Source organism: Mchenga conophoros, linkage group LG13, assembly GCF_057382185.1.
Source record: "Mchenga conophoros isolate Kocher_MC1m ecotype Shallow Benthic linkage group LG13, M_conophoros_male_GT1.1, whole genome shotgun sequence".
Classification (NCBI taxonomy): Eukaryota; Metazoa; Chordata; class Actinopteri; order Cichliformes; family Cichlidae; genus Mchenga; species Mchenga conophoros.
The window spans coordinates 8,621,313-8,648,673 of record NC_140538.1 but is presented as its reverse complement, the minus strand read 5'-3'; the positions used below and the strand labels follow the sequence as shown (position 1 = coordinate 8,648,673).

At 39.3% G+C, this 27,361-nt stretch overlaps 1 protein-coding gene across 1 annotated transcript; it reads right to left on the bottom strand.

Moving 5' to 3' along the window:
• Positions 1 to 16,376: 16,376 nt before the first annotated feature.
• LOC146560800 (uncharacterized) lies at positions 16,377 to 22,451 on the bottom strand. The gene is made up of 6 exons (XM_085296261.1): positions 22,059 to 22,451; positions 21,125 to 21,253; positions 20,857 to 20,915; positions 20,344 to 20,453; positions 18,788 to 20,223; positions 16,377 to 17,586 (listed from the first exon to the last, which is right to left on the bottom strand). The coding sequence occupies exons 1-6, from the start codon at positions 22,189 to 22,191 to the stop codon at positions 17,474 to 17,476; spliced, it is 1,980 nt and encodes a 659-aa protein (XP_085152387.1). The 5' UTR covers positions 22,192 to 22,451; the 3' UTR covers positions 16,377 to 17,473.
• Positions 22,452 to 27,361: the final 4,910 nt, after the last annotated feature.

Sequence of the window (27,361 nt, the reverse complement as noted above, 5' to 3'; positions counted from 1 at the left end):
CCTCGTTTGAATCCCGACTGTGTGTGGAGTTTGGATGTTCTCCTTATGCCTCCACGGGTTTCCTCTTGGTACTCCTGCTTCTTCCCACAGTCCAAAGATATTTATGTTTGGTTAATTGGTGATTCTAAATCGGCCATTAATGTTAGGTAGATAAAGTGCTTTATGAGTGTATGGTTAAAATGTGACTTGTAGTCTAAAGCACTTTGAGTAGTCGGTAAGACTAGAAAAGTGCTATGTAAATTACATTACATTATCTGCCATGCTGATCAATACATGTATCTCTTATATCTTTCACCTGCCTGTAACTTGGATATTGCTTTTTATCTACTTACCTCCGGTACTACCTGATATTTATTGTCTTTTTATTGATTATACACTATTTTGTCTGTTTGTAATTTAGTTTAAAGTTTACCAGGAAACTCTTACAGCTGAGTTTGAGGATTAAACAAAAATGCTTTCATTAGTGAGCTTTAGATGAGCTTAAGGGTGGATTTTGGAAGTTTGGTCAGTGCTGCTTGGCTCAGACTTAATCCTAAACTAAGCTAATCATCCCCTTGATCTAACTCCAAAATTAACATACAGTCTTCAAAATCAAATTTAACTTCTTATATAACTTATATAACAAGAAAAACGAACACCATCGAGTGCACATTTCTTAAAATGTTGAAATGTTGCTTTAACTGAAAATTGGGTAACAATGACAAGGAATCTGACAATGTTAACAACCCACATGTGGATCATTTTCAACCTGCTCTGTCACTAACAGCTAATTACAAATACAACACAGAACCAGCTATACCTGCTATTTACAGTACAATGTAAAACACACACATTCACAGGGGCAGTATTAACATCACTGCAGAGTTGTCTTACAATAACAGTGACCTTTCCCCTTACAGTGGGTTGTTTTTCTAAAGCTTGTGGTCAATTTAAAGGCCCCATTTCCTCCATTTCCTTCATAATATCATGGCAAAGAATAGGGGTCAACACCTCCACTGTTTTTCTGCAATACCTGCTTAGCTGAACTTTGACACAAATGCCACACAATGCAGACACAGATTCCCACACTGATACATAAACACAGAGACTTTTCCCTATACTAAAACTTCATATAGTCAGGAGGAGCAGTGGCAAAATCCAGGAGCTCTTCTCCTTTCCTTCTGATTTACAGGAGCCAATATGTTCAAGTTTCCTTGTTTTCTCCACCGGGACGTCTAGCCCTGACAGTAAATCTCTCTCACCAATACTCCTCCATATGGCTGCATGAAAATTTCATTGTGGAGAGTCTGAGGCTAAAGGGCCTCAACAAGCATGTGTGTGAGAAAGAGAGAGGGGTTTCTGAGATGTGTTGATTTGGTCTTGGGTGGCATTTGTACTGGTGGGAGTTTGTTGTCATGTGGCTGCTGTCAGTATGTCTGAGTACTGTGATTGTGTTTACACCTGAACACAAGGTTTATAATTTATTGCAGTGCCATTTGTTGCCTTAAGGAACATTCGGTTTGCAAGATTTACTCTGAATTCTGCCCATCAAACGTAAAGTGATTTTTAGGGGATCACACATCACTTTTTATATTACACACTACAGGGTTAGGCTGTGTGTGTGTGTGTGTGTGTGTGTGTGTGTGTGTGTGTGTGTGTGTACTGCTTGACATTTTAATTTTCCAGATTTTTGGGGAACACTTCGTCATCTGTTTTGAGTTGAAAGAGAACATAAGATTGCAATCTACGTAGCATTCAGTCGCTAAGTAATTGCTGCGTTGTAGTTTGCAGGAATAATTAGCCCTCATGCAGTAACAAATTCAATTTACTGCGCAAAAAATCCTTCAGATGATGGTGGATAAAGTTTCAGCCACACAAAACTCAGCTGTATTTTTTTTATTATGTTCCAAAAATTATCTAAACTTCCCGGTATTTGTTGCAAGTGTTGAACTCCATCCATCTGGTTTTGCAAGCTGAGTAAAACAAACATTATTTGGAAATTCTACTCAGACTGTTGGGCTGCAACAGAATCACCTGGAGCTACTGAAAAAGGCAACGAGTTTAAACACGCTGTTAAGCCGTGGCTCAAACGATGCGATGTGGGCTAAAATCAAGAGTAAAATTTCATACATGGACGTACACGTTACTTGTGCAATCATCTCTGCTGCTGCAGACTTACTCTCAGGTCTTCAGGGATACAACCACACTAGAGGTCACTGTTGTAATTCCAAAGGAAAAGAGGATCAATAGCAAAAAATCAAAAGAGAAAAAAAAGAAATGGAATAAAAATGACATTATTCCTAATGAGGTTTTAATTCTTAAGTTGCTTACTTATTTAAATTAGTTGAATGTTACTGAATACACTATATGAGACTATATGAGTCACACTACATGTGACTGCTACTTTTCTTTTGATTTTATGACTATTACTCCCACAAAGAGAATTTTACTGTTGAGTAAACCTGTTAGCAGAACTTGTTTTGTGTGTTCATATTTTTTTAATCTGTTTGAAAAAAATAATATAAATTATTATTAAATTCATTTAAAATAGGTGCCATCTTCACTCTAAAAAACTTGTGCTCTTGTTTTGAGTCATTTGAGTTAGTTTAAGTCCGTCAGAGAGGGGAGAGAAAGCTCTTCAATATTTTAATGAATGTGGGCTAAATGTGATGCCACATGGCCTCATAAATATACAATGCACTTCTAATACACCCTTTTTCATCACACTGTGTGCTGATATGAGAGTGTGCCCATATGTCTGTGTCTGTGGATGTTTTGTGTTTTTATTCAACAGTACTGTTCCACTTTGTTTGGATAGCCATGCTGGCAAAAAAATGACAAGAAGATTTTATATTGTATCTGGATTTGTTTTCTTTAGTGATGCCCTAATTTTGCTTCCAATTTTTTTTACACTTTAAGAAACCACTGACAAGAAGTATTACACATCTTGAAATTGCAACTGGTTGTCTTTGAACTTTGAACACATCAACTGTGACTATTTAAGCACTCATTTAACAGCATATCTAAGACTCATTATAAAATGGAAAACAAGCACTTTGTCTTAAATCCCATATTTCTATACTTAAAGGGGATCATCACTTCACATTGCACAACACTTTGTAGACAGCAGACGTTGTAGACTCCAGTTGTTAATAGTTCACCAGTAGTGGCCCCCCCACACCCTCTAGCAGATCATTACATGAAGGAACCTTTTAAAAAAACAAGCGCGTCCATGCTCACAGGTGTACACACGGGTGATCACACCCACAAACTACACCCTTTTTGGCTTCTACCTCAAAGCACACTGTGTTCTGTTGATCTTATGTGCTGCACAATAATGTTTAATATTTAGTATTTACTGTCATATTCCCATATATCATTGTGATGTTGTTTATTCTATTACTCTTGTTCTCTTCTGCTTGTTTTCTTTTTTCTTTCTCAGCAGGTGATCCAGGTGATTGATATATGCATTTTTTTTTTCTGCTCATTCTGTTGGTTTTTGTTTTTTGCCCTTCTCCCCCGTCCCTCTTCTCAGCTGTTTCTCTTTCCCTCTTTCTTTCTCCCCTTCTTTCCCCCAGTCAAGTCTGTCCCGTATTCAGTAAATGAAAATAAAATAAACAATAAAAGGTGAATCAAATGGACCATTACGGCAAGGCTGGGATGGTCAATTTGGTAAAGCAAATCCGTTGGGCATCTTTCTTTGCCTTTAGACAACAATTCTGATGGCAAAAGAGCCAAACGGGACAGGCAAAAAAAAAAAAAAAAAAAAAAAGTTCGCCAGTAGGAATGTCACCAGAATAATAGGTATGGTACGTATGGATTATAAAATTCTGAAAACACTACATTACTCATTCTTCTCAGTACTGTAAGTATTGTAGGCAGTGTATATACCAAGTATGATTGTCAAAAAATGTATACGTGATTACTGATACTAAAAATCACTATAAGACTGGAAACTTATTTGCAATAGTATTGATGCCAACAGTGCCAACCTGGCCTCATCCAGTTCACACAGCAGCACTGCAAACAGGCGAGGACACGTCCCCTCCCCTCACTAGCAGCCGAACACGCAGCAGCCCAACAAACTTAACGAAGAATCTCAAAGACTGACACCCAGGAGGAATTTCGTGAAGTCAGTAAAGCTCCCATTTCAACAACATTTAAGTAGTAGTAACTACTCCCTTGCCACAGAGTTTCCCCACGGGGTAGCATTGCATAATTGATTTGGCTATTATGCTATTTTTTGCTTCCTGGCACAACCACAAATGGGATTTGTGTCTTCAGCTGGAACTGAACCAGCGATCTTTCCCACTTTGCATCACTACTGGTTCTTTTGTCTGTCGTCACTTGAAGTCACTGAGTGTCATTTGGGGCTGTCTTTTCACCAAGTGTGGATGCCCCTGTACCCTCTATTATGTTAATGACTGTGGGACAGTGTATACTTAATGCCTTATAATCATACCAACGATATCTAACTACTTAAACCTTATTTTTTAAGCATTTTAGGTAAATCCACACTTTTTTTTTTGTTAATATATATGCTAAATTTGGCATGGCTAGTTGAAAATGTCCAGAAAAGACAGAAGCTAGCATGACAACACAGCCAAACACTGAGAAACATCATTCTCAGTAAGTGCACAATTCACCATGTGCAAGTTGTGCAGATTGAGACACCACTACACTGTCAAAATTTATGTACTACACAAGTAAGTATGTAGTGTAGGAGTCTACTGCATGAAAGCATACTTAGCCAAGCATCTGAACCAAGGCATGCTGAGGGGCTTAAGTAAGCACAGTATCTTACAGGATGAAATTAGTGCATTTTAGTGGCAAATAAAAAAACAGAAAATGGCACAATTGTGATTCAGTTAATAATCTCACTAAGTGCACCTGATCTTCTCAACTTGCTCTACAGTTGAGCAGCATCCCTTCATACTGAATGCACTACATAAACTTTAAAATATTTTTGAATGTAGAGTGTACTAATGTAGCACAGAGTGATACATTGTGGGTTAACATCACATTAGCAAATGCTATGAGCCCAGTTTTTGAGAAACACAACAGGATGAGGGAAAATGTCCTATTCGCAAGTATATTGTTTAGCTGTGGAACATATGTATGAGGTTGGACTTGTAAAAGCTAAATATTAGACACTTTCTTTCTTCAGTGTTATTTCATTGTCATCAGTACCTGCTGCCATTACTTAAGTTTGTTTGACTGGCAAAGTTCACACAGGGGGCATCTCCAAGTAAACAGTGTCAGGTTACGTTACTGTTACGTCTCGACATAACTGTCTGCTACCTCTAGCTAGTACTAGGTGTAGTTTGAGCGATGATCTGTTATATTTATGTGTGGTAAAACAGTAATGTGGTAACATGTAGTTAGCCTCGATTAGGGTAAAATATGTTCCATCTACTTTCATTGCAAGAATCTCGGCACATGCATATTGCTATATATTGCTGACCACACTCAGGGTATACACCTTATGAGTGAAAATAAGCAAAGCATTCTCTGAAACACTTTTAAAAATGACTGAAAATTGTGGAATAATGTTAAATGGAAAAGGTGAGGATTTTGTCATGCATTTATCCACAACTACAGGTATAAAAAATATACAGTACAACTACAGCAAAGCGGCTTTCTACTTCCAGTAGGGAGGCCTTTGCGCCAAATGAGTTGCTGCTTCTAGATAAACGACAATTCAGTTATTGTGAAAAAAGAAACGTCAATGGGATCTAATACTTTAGTTTATTGCACTTGATTGGATGTAATGGTTAAGGCGATTTATGTTAATGCTACAAAATTACTCTGTTCTGTTTTTTATACTGTTCAGTACACGTACATTTAAGGCAGACTGTTGTATCTTGTGTCTTTACAGCTTTGGTTTCCTGAGGACAATCCCTCAGTATTGGACCACCAATGCTTCCTAGATATTTTTCATAACAACCATGGTCAGGATTGGTTTTGCTCTTAGTATCATATGCCTCTTATTGTTGTGGTCTGATTTTGGTTTAAGAGGAAATGTTGGCAAACAGCTAAAGAAGAAAAAATGATGTGGTGGTATCCCCGAGGATCATTTTGAAACTTAATAGATAAGAGTAATAATTTTAAGCAATGGAAATCTGTCATTATGTTTTAGCAAAAAAAGAAAAAAAATCTATTGCTTTTGGCTGCTATGTTCAATTATTTCTTTAACAATGGTGACAATTTCCTTGCTGACCCAAAAATGTTGAATGAAAGAATATGAGAAAAATCAGAGTGCAGATCTCATGGAAACACACATGCCTTCATGCACACATAAAAGTGCACAAAGAAGCATGCACGGGCAAGCTTGCACACATTCAAATGTAGCTGTTGCGTGTGGATGAACACACACACACACATGTGCACGCGCACATACACACTGAGCTCAAGTTCTGTGCTTGATTGTCTTACCATCAGTCATTCTACCAAGTGGTAATTGAAAACATCTCCCCCAGCCCCTGGCACCCATTACAAATAAGACACACTGGGGCTTTCTCCACACAACACAAAGCATAATAACAAATAGAGGGAGAGCGACTAACAGAGAAAGAGAAGCATGCTGTAGTTTTTGGCACAACATGAAGAGAACACACTCCCAGTGATTGGTGGAGGGCCAAATCCATTTTTCCAAAAAGGGAAAAGAAGAAATATATGTTTCCCTGACAAACAGACGAAGCACTTGTCCCTGGCCGATTCATAAATCGTTATATTCTGAGCTCAAGTCTTTGGAAAGTCTATTAGTTCCGGGTGTCTTCTTATCCTCCGGTTTCTCTGAAATTTGAACATGAAGCACACAGAAAAGTCAACCAACACAGAGATGGACAAATGAAAAGAAACAGCCATAAAGCAAATAACTGATCTATAAATGCCTTCATAATCAGGCTCCTCGTATGCCCAGTGACCTTGTTGTTATAGTCAGAATTTGGGTTTTTTTAACACATGTAGGATCCAAAAGGAAATTAAGGTGTCCTTACATTATTCTTCATTTGGACCAACAGCTTTTTTGTTTGTTTAGTTTTAGGTTTCAACATGCGGAATTCCTGACCTGCAAAATTCACATTGAATAATAGCTAGGATCATTTTATCCTCAAAAATAAAAGAGCTTTAAATTAACAATTTATATTTTGTACCGTCTTTTGGTAATTTTTTATTCAGGTTTATGTTTTTATAAGCCCGTGAATGCTGTGGTGTCTTCATGCAACATATTTGTTCCTCTACAAATAAACTAAAAAAAAACATATTGTACAGTTCTTATATATGCTTCTATACAAGGCCATTCCAAGCACAGAAAAAAAGCATAGTTTTCTGTCATTTACCTTTAAATATCTTTTTAATCAAGCTCAGTCAGGGCTTTTTTTCATAATGTATCTTGTGAAAAGAGATGATAAGTCAGAGACCCATGATTGACAGTTTTAGATTAAAATCAGTGCAGTAGAACAGACATATCTGATTCTACGGCTTACATCAGCTGTCCTTATTGTGCTGCACACTGCTCTTTCTTGTCAAAACCTGCATCTCGACCGTTTGCAGCACAGTCAGAGAAGAAAAGGAAAAAATAAATTACGGTATTCTTCCATATAAAATAATATCAAATCAAGAATGCATGGTTTACAACAAATGGCATGTGTATGTGGAAATGTACCTCCTGGAAAGATGTAATAAACACAGAATTATTAAATCACCCCCACGCTGGGAATAAAATTCCTCTTAGGGAATTTAAAGACTGTATCACTCATGTGATTTACAAGTTATCATGTCCCTGTGGCCTACTCTACATTGGGCAAAGCAAGCAACCTCTTAAACAGCAGATATGTGAGTATAAAATAAAATCTGCAAAGACATACCCTCTTCATTATATTTCTGTGGGATTGAAAGCTGGTGGCGTTTGTTAAGTTACAGCAAAGAGAGAAACGCTTTGGATGCACACACTTCACACCACATGGAGACAGTGATGATTTCAGTGGGAAATTCTTTTGGAATTCTTCAATGGATGAATGTGTCTGGAGATCATGTCTGTGATCACTGTACAGTACAGTACAGCTGAGTGCAATCTTAATGGTGCATTGATGGGAACCATTAAAAAAAGTCAAATGTGATTAAGTTTGTAACATGCTACCTTTTTGCAATTTGTTAAAATTAAAATAAAATTGCTTCTGAAGACCAGTTTTCATAACAGACCTCTAATGACTTTCATATTTGCTTGAAATTCTTGCGTTCACAAACACAGTGCAAATGAACTCAACACAGAGGAACAGAAATGCATAGATGCGCGACTCCTACGCATACACGTAAACTTTAATGGACCCACAATGCTAATGTCTATCACATGTCAGACTTATTAAAATGCATGGTGTTTGTCATGACCTGGAGGTACAAAAGTAGACGACACAAGATTTAATTGGCATCTGAGAATAATAACACCTGGAAGCTGCCCACGTCTTGTCCGTGTGGCCAGACTGCATTCCCCACATACACACCAGCACCACCATTCAAAACAAAGGCTGATCAGTGAAGCAGAAAAAAAGTGAGAGGAGGTGGGGGCAGAGCGGGGTGAAGAAAAAAGGCGAGGCTGACAAGCAATGATTGATGTTCGCCCATCACGCGAGGCCTGACACTCATCCCTCTCCCTCCCTCCATCTTGCAACAAAGTCACCAGTATGTGTGTACGTGGATGGATGGATGTTTTCCAGTGTGTGTGTTCCAAACTAAAACCCATTCAATCAATAAAGCAAGGCTCTCTGAGTCGCAGGGCAATAGCCAGATTGCTGACTAGACAGAAGAAGAGGCGTAGGAGAGCACATTTCACATGTAGATTAAAATCCCAGCATGGTAACCTTTAGCGTGGGTTGCATGTGGGCGGTTGAGTGGCTGTGTAGAGGGGGGGTTTGCAGCATGTAAACAGGCCTTATATGTCAAGGTGGCATGTGTGACACAGAACAGGCTTGTTTTGATAGTATTGATGGAGAAAACCACGGTTGAGGTGATTCGTTGGGGGTACTCTGCTTGGTGTAGATGCAAGAAAACTGGCACCTATAACTAAATAAAAACTACACTTAATTTAACTCGAAGAATGAAAAACTACAAATCAGTTATGGCTGCACGAGTGATTCTTATATTTCAGATGATGCAAGCTGTTCTGAGATTTCCCACATCCACCAAAGCAAGTCCTTGTTTGCTTTGACTGCATTTGTTTTCTGCAAACAGAAGCTGAAAATGTGAATCAAAGAGTTGGTTTTGTTATCCATGCACAGCTACAGCACACACAGCACAGAAGATCCAGGTCATGAAAGCCTTTGCGTGTGTTTCACCAAACATTCAGTTTGAGGTCTGTTGTGGAAAAATGTCCCGGGCACACATGGAACGTGGCCTCCTGTAGCGGGAATAGCAGTTTGTTTGGGGTAAACAAAGGTGGAAGGTTGGTATTCACAACAGTTCTCAGTGTTGAATCAGCATTTAATACGCCAGCCAAATGTCCTGGGCAGAAACATCATAGGTCTGATGATTACCAGCAGGGATGCAGCCAAAATAAAAATACACAAAAACCTGATGGATCATTTTGAAAACACACAAAAAAGGGGCATTTCTTTTATGTTTGTAGTCTTTTAGGGCCTCGTAATTTTTTTTCTGCACACTTTTTCCATAAATATGACCAAACCATGACTTTTGTTTTTCCAAACGTAACCTACTAATTTTAGTGTCTAAATCTAACAAAGAAATATAAGACTAGTCTAGTGTGGGATTCAAACTCTAGTCTCTTATGTGAACCTCCTGTGATTGCACCTGCATTATCTCTTTCTTCCCAATGGGTATTTTCCAGTTTGTGTCCATGAGCACAAATCAAAAATGTCATGACTATTTCACAGACTGCCATCAGGCTGTAGTGCAGCTGTTTTCTGTGTCCATATTGACTAAAAATGTGGAATTTGTGTCATTGAACAAGATTTAATAGATTATGTTTTGTATTTCAGCAAGTGTAGTGAAACTGAACCTTTACGTAGCCCATCAGAAATGTGAGAACAGACCAAACCTCGAGATCTGTGCCTAATCTATCTTTTATGCATCTCTCTTTGGAAGTGTACAAGACAAGAACACACACAAATACAAATCCCAGTATAGAGCAGAAAGTTGTCCAAATCCAGAGCCTACTGCCTTCTGTTTTCTCTCTCTGATAAAGTATAACACATAGAAGAGGCTCATATGTATCGCAGATCGAGGCTCTTGCCCAGTTATAAGACTTAGGTTATGTTCAGTAATGTACTCACTTTTTCTAGCTCACACTCCCAAACACACTAAAAACCAAACAGCAAGGAAAAGAAAGGAATGCCAACACGCAGCAATGTTTGTAGAACAGACTTCTCCTCAAAGGCAAATTGGGGGTCCCCAGTCAAATTACTCGAGCTGTTTCCAAATGCAAATATGTGTTACCAAATCAACAAAGCAACTAAAGATGCAAATCGAGAGAGTGCTGTGCTGCTCGTTTAGCATCTGTTGGGAGGCAAAAGAAATGAAACATTTCCATCAAGACTTTGCCCTGTGTTTTCTCCGTTGAGAGCAAGACGCAGATTTGTATGTTTTTGTTTGAGGATTCAGTTTTGCATGTCTTCACAAGGAGTCGGGGCCTTGCTTGGCAGTGTGGGAGTACACCAATCGGGTAGTAACTGAAACTACCTTGTTTTTGTAGGGCTAGTTAGCTGCCAAGTCTGCAGTATGTAAAGAGGGTTGGGAAACAGGGGAGACATCTGAGCCGAGATGAGGAGTACACCCCTGCAGCTAATATGCTCTACCCCAGAAGGGAGGTTGGAGTTAAATGTCCAGGGCGAGTAAGCCTGAGACTTGGTGTTTGGCATTTGTTCAAGGAATTTATCATTCCATGTTCTGTGTGTGTGAACTGTTTACTTTTCTACATACAAAAAGAGGTTATCTATTTTGCTATTTTTAATTTGTTTAATTCAAATGAGAAACAAGGGTAAATACAAATGATCAATGTGAGTGATAGTGTTATGTTGGAAGGGTTGAGATTAGAGTTAGTCTCGGGACTGGAGTTGAGTAAAGGCTACTGTTGCAGTACAGACAGCAGCAGTACTTCAGTTTAAAAGTAGTTTTTTAAGGCAAAGAATAAGAAAAATACAGTGAAGACTGCATGTAGGAAGAACAGAATGTTTTTGAATCATTTACATTTGTTTTGGCTTTTTTACAATACAAGAAACACATCCATACTCTGCGTACACTATAATGAACTTCCTTCCCTCCTCTGAAGCAAGTCTTAAATGAGAGCCAGATGATATAGCAGTGCAGAGACGAATATCATTAGCTAGTCACCATCAGCTTGCAGGCACAGGCAGGGCCCAGCATGACCCTGAAAAGGTCACAACAACAGCTCGTGTGCGTGCGTGTGTGCAGTGGGTGGGAGGCTCTGGAGCAGTGGGGAAGCCTGGGACCTCTATCCCACAGGAGAGGTCAGCTGGCAGGTGCTTGTGCACTCCTGTGTGTGTGTGTGTGTGTGTGTGTGTGTGTGTGTGTGGTTGATCTGCTTTGCACATTGCATAGGGAACCCCTTGGCCCCAGCAGTCTTGCTTTCCGTTGCATTTTCCATGGTGTGTTTCTGCATTGCATTTGTGTGCGTGTGTGTATTAGTTTGGCAGCTGGAGTTCCACTCAGCTGGCCTCTCTTTATGCAGTCCTGCTTCAAATAATGAACTGTGTCTCTGCACAGTGGGGGCCATTTTTACTCAGGAGCACACAACTCACAGAAGCTAGCGCCACTTAACATTTTAGCACCCAGCTTATATATTGGGTCACTTACTGAACAACAAAGCAAAAACTAAGCCTCCAATTACCTCCAGATCCTTAAGGCCCCAATGTAGAAAGGATCTGCTGCCTCATTCTCTCCAGACTTTTTAATATCAATCTGCTTATAACTAAGTGGTCGAAAGCTAATAGCTAGCTTCAATGCTTCTGCTGCTCTTTTTTTCCTCAGGGGAAGATTTGGCACCTCACTGTAAAGCCCAGCAACAAAATTACCTCAGCCTAAACCTGTCAACAGACCATTACAGCCCACGTTGACTATTATGGGCTGGGGAGAAAAGGGCCAAAGCCATTGTAGCGCAAAGGTGTTGGCAGATATAGGCTTGAGGAATGTGGCAGCGGAGATATTTGTTGGCTGTGTGCAAGAAAGTCTCGCTTCTCAAAACAAAGTAAAGTCTGCAGCCCCTTATCAGCATGCTTAATAGAGCATGAGATCTATTTGGATGAAAAACAAAACAAACAACAACAACAAAAAAAACCCAGTGATAATCCAGCTTGAAAAGTGTACAAGTTTAGGAATCTAAGAAAGTTGAGTTGACTGCAGAGCTTTCAGTGAGATAATAAATCCTTCACAAATAGTGTTTTTTCTATTCCTCTGTTCCATTCCAAAGCAATGATTTAGATTATAATAACAAGACAGTTCGGTAGACAGCTTCATCCTCCTTATCGCTCTTAAGTCTGAGTGCCATTGACCTTTACATGACTTTTTAGCCAACAAAATATATCATAGTGATTAACTACTTGCAAATTAGTCAGACAGCAGAGTTAAATAAACAACATACTGTATAAGTTCTGCCCGAGAAGGTCAAAAAGTGGTGAACAGTAATATCACTGCAAGGGATGTATGTTTGTCTTCACACCAAAGCTTCCAATATCTTAACAAGACGCAAATACACTGTTAAAATCCTTTTACGCAAATGTGACTCCATCTTTAATGCCGTACAATCCATCTTCTTTCAGTGAATTTCCAAAGAAATCCAGTTACAAGGTAAAATACCGAGCAATGATTAAAATAAGTGTCCCAGCAAAACGGCACAAATAAGTCTAAACAAGTTTTGAAAAACATGACACCTCTTTCTCAAAGCATGTTCGACACTTAAATACTGCCCGATGATGCTCACTGGCTTTCCATCACTGTCCGGTGTGGATGGAGTACTGGAATTTGGCAACTACCCTTTGAATCCCCCTGTGGGGAGGGCAGTCATACCTGGGGGCCCATGAATGGAGCCTTCAGGTAAAGCACTGTTGAAACAAATCTTAAGCTGCCTAATGACACGCACCGTGAAACTCTTCACAGGTCATTTACGCTGCTGACAGGCTGCTGCCAGAGTACTGCACTACACCTCCTCCTCCATCTGTGTGTGTGTGTGTGTGTGTGATAGAAACAGACATGACACAGATATACAGACTGATAAGAGAGAAACAGCCAGAGATAGAGTGTAAGAAAAGGTGAAAAAAACTGATGTATGTGTGATATGTATTAGTCATACTCTGGGAGGTAATCTGGGAGCTATGAAAACACTGTTTAGCCTTTCTGCAGCATGGCCTCACAGCATGGGAAAACGATTAGAGATGCTATCTCCACTGGCCGCTCAGCACTTGGTTGAGGGAGGCAATAGCTACCTCAGGTCATATTTCTAAAGATGTTTAATTTATGTTTGCTGTTCTTGGAGTCTGTTTTGCGGCACAGTGAATGCACTTAGAAAACCTGGCTTCATATTAATCTGCTGCAAGTGTATTGGTAATCCAGCACACTAGTATGCCCCCAGGTCTCATTACTCACTTCCGCAATATGAACCCCATGCTGGGAGAAGAGCAGCAATAAGAAGAAAAGAAAGGAAGGGATGAAGCTAGTGTTCGAGCTTGAGTTTCCTTAAGCAGTAATAGCAAACCAACTATTTAGACAGAGTCTTCTGTACAAGCCATAAGTGAGAAGAGTGTGTTGCATCAGTCGGTAGTGGAAAACCACCAGTTATCCCAGCTGTGGGTGGGTTTTCTGGGTCATTTTTGCTTGGTTCTAATTAGATAGTCATTAAAATGAATCTAATAACAATAGAATGTTTCTGTTTTGCATTGGGGTCAGCCCACATCAATGCAGTATGAGTCATGTGAGCTAACGCGAGAAGGGCTTTAACAAGGTTAACTAAATAAAATAATAATAATAATGATAAAATAAAAATAATAAAAAAATGCCTTACTAGAAATGTTAAAATGTGAAAGTTACCATAAAAGTTAAAAGTCGTGCTGACAAGAATGATGAAACAAACAGATCAACAAGAACATCTGTGGTCTGAAACATCAGCCTGTCAACTAGTGTCTAAACTTGCAAACATCCCTTAGACAAGTAAAAAGAGAGGAGTGGTCATTCAGATCAAATGGGGCAAAACCCCACCTGTTGAAACATAGTGTGGTTTTGCTTCATGTGAGTGTAGATCTATATTCAAAGTGCTGGAAAACAATGGTACAAATATAGAATATAGAAAATTCAGATAATCAGAGAGAAGCAGAGACACACACACACACACACACACACACAAAAACCCTAAGGAAAGACACTTTTGATAATTAGGGTGTACACACAGCAATTGTTGTAGTCTAAATAATTTAAACTGTGGGGTCAACAGAAGACATCTGTATAAGGAAGTGACATCAAACCGAAAAGCTGCAATACTTTCTGTTGCCGACATCATTTATTTTCAAATAAAATGCCTGCAAAGATAAGGAATCTCTGTTTCACAGATCAAAAAGCCAGCACAGACACACAAACACACACAAAAGCTCCTTCACGGCAGTTTTTGAGGGCACAATCGTTGACTTTACCAGCACAGAGGAAATCCGAGAAGATTCCTTTTTTCATATCTTTCATCGGTGCAGAGCTCAGGAGTACTGTGATGAATGACAGTTTTGATCTACTTTATATAAATGCTCACACATCAGTGGCGTATGGTTGGATTGAGCCAAGAATAGCAGCCTTTCAGCTGTCATGCCATGAGCATTGTATTCCTAGTTATCGTTGCTGATTTTTTTATCTTAAGAGTAAAGTAAAAGTATCAAAGCTTAAAGTAGTCCTTTACATTTTGTCTACCACTGTTTTTAGAGTGCTTAAACATGCAGCTGTGAATATCCAAATGATCTCAACTTGCCTTTTCAGTCGTTTTTAAAGTACAGTATATTTATTCTACTTGCTGAATAGACTTCTTTCTTCTTGCTTGTTTAAGAAATGACTGTTTTCCTAATAGATCAGATGACACAACACAAATCTGTCCGTCATGCACTCTCCCTTTCTCCTAAATTGCTACCACACCATCCTGCACCCTTCTCCATCTTCAATTAGCGTCTTCACACATCACTTTCAAGCTGCAAACTCTCCTCTTCCAAAAATGAAAACATTCACATAAGAATAGACAGTTTAAACAGGTGCTATGGTAACATAATCGTCACTGGGGCAATTACTGCCTTATGCCTGACTAACAGCCATAAATCATTCTCCCTCTACAAAGAGAACGTTGTGGCTCTCCACTCCCATCCAATAATCAGAAATTGCTCCATGTATGGCATGACGAGCGGGTGCTGAAACAGCCCATTCTTCTGCTTGGCGGACAATATTTTGCTCTCTATGGCGACATTACTGGGATCCTTCAGCGAGCTTGATATTGTACCTGCTCTACACCTGTTAGCTTTAGCCAAGGGTTTCATCAGATAGTTGAAATAAATACTAGTCATCATCATAACCATAATCATAGTCATAAAAACCAGAGGCCTTTATGCTGTTGCCAAATTGCCCTGCCATCTGATTTACAGTCAAACTGGGCGGGGAGGGGAAAGAGATAGGGCAGGGAGGTGGATGGCGCCTCTGAATGGAATAAATACTCAAATACACACACCTGCAGACCACCCGTCTCTCTCACACACATATACACACACACACCTGGGAACTCTCACAGGCATGTAATGGGTGGGAATGGTCGTGAAGGAGGAACTCTGAGGAATTCTCTCGGGATTACAAAGGCGAACATTGTACTACCCTCACGCACAATATAGCAGCTGTGTAGAATGATAAGGAGTCAGAAGACGAATTAGCTTTCATATTAAAATAATCCCTCATGTCTAATAACAACAATATTCTTCATAGCGAGGCTACTGCATGCTCACAATGGTTCTTCTTTCTGGGCAGCAACTTGTTGAAAACAAATTTGAGTATTTGTGAAATGGGCCCATCATATCTGCTTGACCTGTCAACAGCCCTGAAATACATAGAGGTTACAGTAATGGACGCCAATAACTCCAGTGAGGAGGCCGTCTGTGTAAACTCAAAATCCTGAGCAGCTGTTCAATACTACAGGGGTGTCGTTGATGTTGCAAAAAAAAAAAAAAAAAGCCTGAAAATGTGAACGAAATTAAATGAAACTGCTACAGACCAATAGCAGCCAACTGTATTCTGATTTATCACAAGACATGAACATAATGAAATTACTGGGGGAATGAATACAGCTACGTTTATCATGCTGTTTTTAAGCAACAGGTACTGGAGTCAAAAGTATTAGGATATATTGAAGCAATTAAGTAGAAACAAAGAAGTCTATTTGAAAGTTTTATTTGAATTTGTCACCTGTATGTCCCAGGTCTGCCCTTTACAGCACAAATGATTAAAATATGATAGGAAAATGTAGTGTGAGTTTCTCATCTTTCTCATTTTCATCCTGTCCAGATATAAAAACAATTTCAAGCCTTGTTTTTCTTTTTTTACTCGTTAAACTTTTTTGAAAGGTGCATAGCATAGCTATTACAGTACAGTTTGCCAGCGGAGGCCACAACGCTGTCTTTACAGTACAACTGTTGATGCTGACCTGTGCAAAACTGAAAGGAGAAACACTGACGTGAGCAAAGAAAGCACAGAGGAAACACAAATAAGAATCATCTATTAAATGTTCAGCTTGGCCTCAAAGCAAAGATTTTGTGTTAGGTTGTGTTGATATCCTTTTATTTCTATTTCTAATAAAGTAAGGCTTTTTTCATTACAAAGTTATGAAGACGAATGAATATTTCAAGTATGCTTTAAAAGAACTGTCAGGCACTTAAGCAGTCTTAGCAGACCCATAAAGCAGAGAACACAGCAGTTAATGCTAATGTTCGCTTTAAAGCGAAGGCATCCATTTCTTATGGATAGCTTCAAAAATACACTGTTATGTGTCAGCCTTTGATGCTACAATTTGAAAAGTGACACAGAGATTAAGCTATTTACTTTTTAACAAAAGCAAAAAGCACCAGATAAAAATGTTCTATCCAAAATTGGCTTAAATATCAGAAAGCAACAAACAGAGCATTTGGATTTTTTTTCCATGCTCAGTGGATGTAAACTATATTTCAAAGTAGTGAAGAAGTTTTTCTTTACATTGTCACACATATGAGATTCTGTAACAAACTGTTCCTAAAAAATGCTTACCATGAAACACATTACATTAGCAGCAAAAACAGCCAGTAGTAGGTTCTATATGTGCGGAAAGCTAAGTACATATCCCGGGATCAGGTCATGCACTGAACTATCAACAGTCCTTCATCTTGGATACAATAATCAAAAAACAAGAAATTTCGAAAAAGGGCTGAACCACTTGTATGAAATGTAGAGTGCATTAAGTTGCAAAAAATACTGGCAGGACGAAGTCGCTCTATGGCTTTGTGGCGGTCTGCATTCGCAGTCGCCTCCTGGCCAAAGCTTCCTGTTTTTTCCTCTCAATCTCTGCAGCAGAGCACTTTCCTGTCATCTGGCTTGTGACAAAAACTGGAAAGAGGGAAGAAAAGTGAGAAAACTGAATGAAAAAGAGACAATTTCAGCTTGGTTGTTGCATGACCTCGAGCAAGTTTTCATTTCTAAACATTAAACATCTGCTCATTTGGAAGAACAAAAGAACCCCAAAACATCCAAGTCCAAAGACAAATAAATAAATAAATAAAATCTGTCCACAAATTCATTGGCAATGATGCTTGCTGAGGTTTGGACCCTTGACAAGATCACAAATTAAAGCCACAGTGCGCAGTTTACTTGCTTGGGGGGAAATGGTTAATGTGCACATGCACCGAACTGTCAGTGATTATAAGAACAACATGTGACATCTGTTTTACTTGTGAATTGTCAGTTAAATATCCATTCTTAAAGCAAATTTGATGGAATAGCCATGGCAGACAAATGCATAGAATTAAACAAAACAACTAATGGGGGTGTATTCAGTTACTGGACATTTGACTGAGTCTATCAAAGCAAAGCCATTCTATCTAGTTTTAGATTTATTTGTGTTGTTTTTAAGAAAAAGTATCCGTACATAACACTCTTGGTGGCTTTTTCATTGACAAACATAAAATCCTGTCTTAAAATATTATTAAATTTTCAACCAATTCAAAATTTTTATTCCTATTATCTTTGAATATACAGTTTAGCACAAAGATTTTACACATTTTAGATGTTTAGATTATTCTCATGAGACAGTACTATCAGAGCCTGACTGGTGAAAAATTAATTCTTAAGCATAACAACAAGTCCAGCCATACAGCCAGAGTCATAAAGAACTGTCTTTTTGGCAGAAAGAAAACACATTTATTTAATATATTTTTCAAGGGAGACCTGGCCAGGACAAGGACTCCAGCAGCAGATGTTATGGCCCCCACACAGCACTGATCTCAGCAATAAAGAAGTCAATGTAGGATTGCTTGAAGAGACATGAGACACTGAGACAACTTAAATCCATAGAGGAATTGTGGCAAGCTCTCCAAGATCTTTGGAACAGCCGATCTGCCAACTACCTTGGAAAAACTGCATGCAAGTGTGAGAACTGGTGCTGTTCTGGTTCAGTTTAAAAAAATAATTATTATTTATGAATTATTTTGGAAAGCACGCCCACTATAAATACCCTAGCCTTTTATAAAGTCGCATACATAATATACTTTGATACAATTCGGTGGTAATTATCAAAACTTAGACATCATACCTTTGGTGCTTATGGCTGCTGAGTCAGATAGATTTCTTTTGAAAGCTGTGTGATGGCTCTTGGCGTTGTGTACTGCTCTGGCCATCACTGGATGTTGCTTCATATCCACATTAGCATTTCCAGCCTGGAAAGTTCCAGATGAATCCCCGCACTGACTTAATGTACCCAAATTTGTGTGGCTTCCTGGGAAGCTTTGAGACATCTGTGATTTTTTGTTGGCACCCTTCATGGGAACGTTCCATCCTTGGAAGTTCACAGTTTCATAACTAGCCCTTGGTAATGAGTTAGAACGAACAAAAGCACAAGGTGATTGTCTGTTAGTGCTGGCACCGACGTTCCCAGACCGAGTCATGTTGATGGGCTGCGGCCCTGTGGTTTTCCGTTGTCTGTCTACATCAATATCTTGTTTTTCTTGGCAGTTACCGGAGCTCACTTGGAGCGACTGACTGTTGGCGATCTTCTCCACACTGTCACATACCTGGTAGAGCAGTGCGTCATCATCCCTATCATCCCACAAGCTGTCTGAAATATCTTTAACAGAGTGTTTTCCTAAAGAAGCCCCTCTGTGATCATTAGTGACCTTGTCAGGTTGAGGTGTAGTGGATGTCTTTGCAGTTGCAGATTTCTGGTCAAACATCTGTGGCTTGGGTTGTATAATGGTGAAGTTGGACTTAGTGGAAACCTCTTTGGCCATCTGTGACCGCAAGTTGGGGTTTGGCTCTAATTTGAAAGTGTTTCGGTTGGTAGTCTTCAGTTTGGGACAGAGTTCCTGGAGTGTCAGTTTTGTTTCAGAACTTTTCACACTGCAGCTAGGCTTGCAGTTTAGGTTTGAAGGCTTGTGTGCAGGGATTGCATTTGCAATGGGTTTACGAACAGGGGTAGAGTGAGTAGTGTTTGTCTTAGTCTCAGACTGAAAGGTGGTGTTAGGATTGGTGTCATGTTGCTCATTGGGCTTATGGGTCATCGCCAGCAAAAAAGGGTCATTAAGTAATTCATCATTCTCCCAGTCATCATCAAAGTCATCACAGTTATTTGCACTACAGCTATTAGTTCCCTTTTCTTCAGCAGGATGTGCAGCTGTGCCAGACTTTTCAGCTGATTTGAGCTCTGATTGTTGGTCTTCGGATAAAGCTGCATTCACAGGTTGGCCTCTTATTTCCTGTGAACAGGTGGATACTGCAGAGCCACGGCTTAGCCATGCACTCTGAGTGGAGCAGTCAAACAGAGCATGCAGCTCTGCCTCTATCTGGTCTGGTGCCGATGGGTACTTTAGGTCCTTCAAGCTATCATGGAGTGACGATGGTTTCAGTTTTGTTTCAGAAGTGTTCAGACATTCATTAAGATTGATCACAAGGCTTTCTGAAGTTTCCTTATCTTGCTGCATGCTCTCATCAAACTGCCTGGCGAGTTTCATGAGGTCCTCCACACTGCTTTGCCTATGTAGACAAAAGGAAAAAGGAAGAAAGACGCTTATGAGCACCCATACAGGCTGCATATGGTGGTACATAATAACAATCTATAGGGACAGTATTTTGGTCAATATATTGATTATTCACCTAGAGGATTTCTTCCTGAGTCTTGGCTTTTGAATCTCTGGTGTGGCGGGCATGGCACTGTCACCGATCCACTGCAGCAAAGAGGAGTCAGTCCTTTCTGGTTTTACATCCTATAAAAGAAACAAGCACAAGGTTGAAGTGTGTTTACAGATATGTGCTAGAAAAGACTGAAAGTCTACCTATAATAAATAATAATTTAAAAAAATACTTTAATCTTAATAACTGTACAGTACTCTGTTTTTGTAACTATTGTCCATGATGTAAATATTTTTTTTCTGTAAAAATTGTGTGTGTTTCTGTTCTGTTTGTATATGTGCTTTTCTTCTGCTGCTGTTACAACCACATTTCCCCTTGTGGGACAATTAAAGGATTATTCTATTTTATTCTAAATGAAAATTATTATTATTTTTTTTATTTAGTTTGTGATTAATTATATTTACCATGGCATTTAGAAATAACCATTTTTGCCAAATATCAATATGAAAATAATAAAAAGCTGAAAAAACAACAGACCTTTGGAGCAATGCGGTTCACAATATCAGATATTTCCACAGCTCTAGTGTTCCTGAGTCCTGAACCCAAAAAACGTGACAATAACACACATGATAGAAATTAGCAAAGTGGTAGAGTCATGATGACTGAAATGAAAAGCACAAGCTTACAATTGAAATTAATCTACTATAAAAAAAAACCTATTCAGAAATCGTTTATGTTGCCATTCATTTAGAACCTGCTGATGAGATGTGCCAGCAAGTGTGAGCTGAGTGTCGGTGTTGTTTACCAGTATGAGTCTGAGTGGGAGATGTGGAATCCCAGATGATATCTTGTGAAGGTTCCACATCTCCTGGAGAATCTCCATTAGCCAAGCCGGTGTATCTGCTGCAACCTCGATGCTGGGGACTTTGAAAATCTGTGCACAGAGATATCAAGTGCCACATCAAATGAGCTAAAAATAAATCATATTCAACTTGGTAACGTTAAATTTACTTGCATGTATTTATTTAGCACCGAGTCTTTAGTTACTTTAAACTTTATGTTAGACATATCAGTAAAGACAAACAGGAGAACAATAAAAGATGTATCGTGATGACAGTTCACACATGAACAGATTCTCTTAGTGTAGTCACAGTTAAAGCCATAATAATATTTATATGATAATTTCCTGAAAAAAATACTTGCTGAACACAATATAAAAACTGGGAAAATATCTGGTCAAAAACTTGTGTTTTGAATCTTTCTATTTTAGCAGCTTGAGGAGGATACATAATGGTCATTTAAAGCCTTGTCTGATTTGAGTCACTGAAATATAGCATTACAAGAGGGCTGGCTGCATTAAAAGGACATATTCCAGAATGCACGCAACATGTGTTTGTCTAATTAAAACAATCCAGCTATGAGCAAACAATTATTTAGATAAGATCATGCATCATATCTTAAAAGATATTCGAACATGTGGCAACACTTTCTGTATATTCGGAATGCAGTTTATCCTTCCTAGACAGTCTCAGTACTTTACAACTGGTTAGAGTGGAATTAGTGGTGTGTCTATGGTGAGATAACACAGCCAGCTGGCATGTTGTCACTGTCAGTCGCTCGTTTTGATCACCTCATGGCCGCCTTTACTCTTCTGTGTATACAAACACTTGTTATGGTCTTTAGTTAAGCTCGCGTTGAGCCGCAGATCGTCGCCTATATTAACAGACACACAGCCTCACCTTTAGAGACGGGCGTCGTTGTCGTGTCAGGCATCTGTTTTGCTGCTTTCGTGTCTTGTGTTTTTTTGTAGCTGAGTTTGGAGACAGTCCTCCACAGTTCAGTGAACTCAGCATGCGTCCTCGCCTCTGACATGGCTGCACAAAACAGCGGCGGCAGCAGCAGCAAAGCCAACTCTGCGTTACATCGTTTCTTCAGCACTTTCCTTTGTGGCTTTCAACATTGCGGCTAACAATTTGCCTTCGAGAGATTCAACGTTTCTTTGCAGTCTTGTTGTGTTCGCTCGCTCACTCAAAGCTAGCCGCCATGTTTGCTTGTGACGTCACCAAACCTACGGCTGCCGGGTAGTTTTTTCGCAGTTCGTTTGACTTCTGGCAAAGCTAAAGCCTGTGACAGGTATGTACGAAATGATTTCTCCGTGTCCTGAAATATTCTTAATAAGTTATATTTCAGCTCTGTAGATATATATTTAAAAATCTACTGTATAAATATGATTAGGTTTACTGGCTAAAGTTCACCACTTCATTCTCCAATTTTAAATTCAAAATCTAGGCGAAGGCCTTCTCTTAATTCCACTATATTTACGTGTCATATTCAGTTTACTATTCTAGCATATAAAATACAATTAAGACTACATTAAAAGAGTATAATTGTGTGTCGCAAAGCGCAGATGGGCAAAATTAGTTCATCTTCTCACAACGAAAAAGATTATTGAAATACACCGAGATACTACAACATTAGAACCGCCGTTGACAGAAAAAACTACCCCTGAAAGCACACTAAACAATTCACAGCAGCCATTTTTATATGAAATTCAAGGCAAACATGAGTGGTACTAATCACATTAATAATTACATTGAAAACGTTGCTGTCTTTTTCACAAAATCAAGTTTAGAAAAAACTTTTGCCCTGTAGCAAAACCTTCTAACCTTCTACCATCTCTACTGTAAAATAATTCATGCCATTTATGTCATAATGTCTCTGTCCAAACTCCCCAGATCATGTTCTACTGAACTCCCTCAGGATGCATGGGAACAAGCCAAATCCACAGAGGCTTCACTCTGCAACCTGCAGGATCGCCAGGATTTGCTTCTCATTTTTCTGGTGCCAGAAGCCGCAGGGCACCATCAGAGGTCCATGCCCTGACAGGTCAAAGCTGTTTTGGTGGCAAACACGATACTAGGTAGGTAGGTGGATTAATGTAGTTATTGTTGTTAATTGGTGTATTCCTTGTGGTAATGCACCAGAAATAATAATTCAATACTTTTGCCTCCTTGGGATTTAGTTTTACAAAAATGTAATTTGTACTCTGTCTTGTATACTATAAAATGGTATGCCCCAATGAACAAACAAAAGGGGGGAAAAGTCATGTTTTACTTCCTGGCAACATTATTCAAGGCATTGTGTTCACTTTTAGAGAGTCTTGAATAATGTTGCTCAATGTTACCATTGGTCAAAAACAGATATTACAAACAACTTGTTTATTTCAAAGGTAGTGATAGCCCAGAAAGGGATCCTTAAATCTAAGTTTGGAAAGGCTGGTTTAAAGCAGTACAGTAAATAAATCAGACAGCTGATTAGTTGTATCCAAATGTTTTTTCCAGAAATGTAATTAACCTTTTTTGGCATTTTTGGACCACTTTTACACTTTACACCTGTCTTTAGTCAAAAAAGACCATATTACATGGAGTTTGAATTGAAAATAATACACATAGTTATATTTCTAGACCTTAAGATCGAGAGTCAGGGAAACTATTAAATACAGTTTTTATTCTGGGCACAGGGCCATGCTTCTTTTGAGCCAAGGTGGCTGGTGGGTCAGGGGCTTATCTTTTGTTTTAGTTTGTTAGGGAGTCAAAATCCGCGTCCAAGATTTTTTCTCAGATGAATTTGAACTTCTAATTAAAATACATCAGTCAAATGTGACATAAACACTTGCGCTATCCAAACACGGACACTGCCTTCACACAGCTTTTCTGACCTTTTAGCGTTGTCTCAGGCTGTTTTTAATTCAACTTTGTCTTGATTATCATGTTTTTGTTTTTTGTGAGGGCTTTCTGGACTTGGAGGACTTGTTAAATATTCAAGACTTTCATTCAGGGCTGTTCTACATAGTTTTTACAGTTATTGTTACCTATTATGGTATTCAGTCTGAATGAAATGAGTCAGGTCTTGGAATTTGTTTGGGACTCAGCTAGGCCTTAGTCATATCCTTTCTAACTATATTTGGCTTTTTACTGAGTGAACATCAGAAATGTTGGCTTTTTGCATGCATACGTCATGGTCGAATGAATAATTACTTCAGTGGTAGCAGGTTACTGACGTACAAGTTGATGACTCCTGATTATTCATTATGTTTCTGAAACTGCTCCATGTTTCCACCATCATCATCTTCTTATCTCTGAAAGCTGAGAAAAGGAACTACGTGATGAATGGTGCTGTGTTTATTTAACCATGTCATGCGTGACAGAGTTTCCACTGAAAATGCTGCATGACTCCATTGATGAAAAATTAAATGTGTGGTTTAAAACAAACACACACACAAAAACTGGAAACTCCCCTGTTCTTATTTCTGAAAGGAAATTAAACTTCTGACTATAGACTGGTGGAAATTTTATTTTTTAGTCAATCACAGTTGATGCTTCTTCTCGTGAAAAACATCTATTTCACCAAAGTTGTCAGAGGTTCTGCTAGTGAGGATATGAACTGTCATCAATCAGTTCTCGTGTGTTTAACTCTTTTCTATATACTTGCAGGTTTGCAGAATGTGATTAGTTCAATCTTGATTTGATCTTATTCCTATTCTGTAATCCAAAAGCTGTCTTTCTGCTCCTAATTTTAAAACGTTAATGCAACTGAACAAATATTTTACATAGAAAATAAATGTGGATTTTTTTTTTTTACACATTTTGTAAAATTCTGCATAGCAATTTCCAAAATAAAGCACTAGATGGTGCTTGTATACCTCCTTGGTATTTCGTGTGTGTGTGTGTGTGTGTGTGTGTGTGTGTGTGTGTGTGTGTGTGAGGAGTAGAGGGTTGGGAGGGGATACAGTAACTAAAGTCAATATAAACTGAATGCAGATTTTGTAGAAAATATACACTGAGTTGCTGTGGTGCTGGAATATTATTTAGTTAAAACACACACACGCTGCAGTGAATCACAATGCTTGATTATGCTTGATTCTGCTTTGATTGTTTTCATTTGGAAGCAGTTCATCAGCATAGGGAAGCCAATCAACTGTGTTTCTTTGATTTAAAGCCAGAAACTGTTATGAACAGACGACCTGTAGTCCTGTCTTCGACTTTCCCTGTTAAAACATAATTCTTGTTCCATCAAAACATCAGCAGATATTCAGCCACCACTAACGATAAGATGCATGTTAGATGAGAACAGCTACAGCATATGTCATCTTTGGGGCACGCTCATTTCATTTAGCGATTTTAAAGTGCCAAGTATTTGTTGTCAACAAATGTGAAAGTTTAAAACATTCTTGTGGCCCAGATTGGTCAGCTTTGTAAAAATGGTTGTTTACTCATTAAAAAGGCAAACCCTACAGTATGCTGCACAGGTAGTCAAAACGTGGATTGCAAGTGGATTTCTTCAATGCAGCTGTATTTAAAATATTACACATTGTTAAAGCTGTGTAATAAGTCTGATTTTGTGTGTGTGTGTTTGGTCAAAAAACACCTAAAAGAAATTTGAGAAAACCTTTGATTATAAATTTCTGTTGTGTAAATTGTGAAAAATAGTACTTTCTCAAATCTAGAGAGCAGAATGTAAGTAATATTTGCATTTCCTCAATGAATGTCTGAAATAACATTTTCGTCTGTTACCTAATCCATTTGAGCACCCTTATCTAAAAAGAAAAAAATTGTCTGTTGCGATGCCACACACTGCACACAGCATACAGCACATTTCTGCCTGTAGGCCATTGTCATGTTAGTGGCGTAGCTGCTGTCAGTGTTAAAGAGGTTAACTGGAACCGCCAGTATGGATGTAACAGTGATTTAATCAACAGTTAGCTACATTTCATGCCTCTCTTTAATGCATTCAGCTAATCTTGGGGGTATCCCCATTGCTCTGTGAAGCGAGCTGTGTCATATCACGCTGCCACGAAAATCCACACCCGGGGGGCGCCGTCTCCTGCCCATCTAAAAGTCACTGTAACACCCTCTGTCACACTGAATACTAGCATTTCTCAGAAGTGATAGTTAGACTGGGGAATAAAGGGCATGGACGTGTCAGCTTGAATTTGAATATGAGGCATCAGCTTGCCTTGTGTTCTTTACCCATTCTGTCATCTCTCCTCCCCCTGCAAGCTTTTTCAAGTCGTGTAACAGCAAGAAAAAAAAAATTGCCAAAGCCTGCTAAAGGAGACGAGAGGAAGAACATTTTAGTGTGGATTCTATAAGCCTTGTCTCATTCTTTCCCAGAAGTCTGTCTCCTCAGCTAACTACCTACCGCCTTCTATTTATTGGTTACGCCTGGGTTGTTTAGAAGCAATTAAGGAGCTAATTGTTGAGATTTCTGAGCACTGGGTATTATAGTAAAAAGTAAAGAGCTAATGGCTAATTGCCCAAGCAGCTGCTAGTGTTTATGAAGGAGGAGCAAACATGCCAGGGGATCTACCAGGCGTAGACAGCAATGAGGACAAGGAAGGGCTTGTGTGTGTGTGCGCGTGTGTGTGTGGGGAGGGGGTGATCATCATTGCTGTGGATCCCAGGGATGGCTCACACTGGGCAGCTGCCAGTTGAGTGAGAGACGGAGGAGAATAAAAAGCTCAACTCAGAAAAGTGTCTGCATAAATAATAATCACCTCTTATGGCCTCTGGTTCTGCATCTCCAAGGAGTCCATTGTGGCTTCTGTGTTTGTATGTGAAGGGTATATCACAATGTTTATGCCACCCCCTTCATCCACCCACACCCTCCAACTTTTCTGCCAGACCCCCCCCGTGGGCTAGCAGTGCCTCATGGATGACAGTTAGCATGTGGCAGGGCTCTCTGAAGTGGAAGGGATCCAGGATGCTGGCTTTCTGTGCCAGCTTCACCAAGCTGGGATTTCACCCATTTCACAGTGTCTGCCAATGGCAGGGACTGTGAATGAAAGCATTTGAAACAATGCCTGGTTCTGCAGCGTCAGATCAGTGGGCTTCAGCAATGGTTAGATGCAGCCTAAGGTGGCTTGGCTTCTATCTGAAAGAATCCCAGCAGCCCTTTTGGTCACATGAGGCGAAAAGGAAGTGCTAAAGGGCATCCAACTGCACTCTACTCCAGCGGTAGATTGTTGAGATGAAGAGGAGGA

Coding starts and splice junctions, on each gene's coding strand:
- LOC146560800 (XM_085296261.1), bottom strand. CDS start 22,191: ATGTCAGAGGCGAGGACGCATGCTGAGTTCACTGAACTGTGGAGGACT. Junction 21,254..22,058: donor AACGACGCCCGTCTCTAAAG/GTGAGGCTGTGT, acceptor CTCTGTGCACAG/ATTTTCAAAGTCCCCAGCAT. Junction 20,224..20,343: donor CTCAGGAAGAAATCCTCTAG/GTGAATAATCAA, acceptor TTGTCTACATAG/GCAAAGCAGTGTGGAGGACC.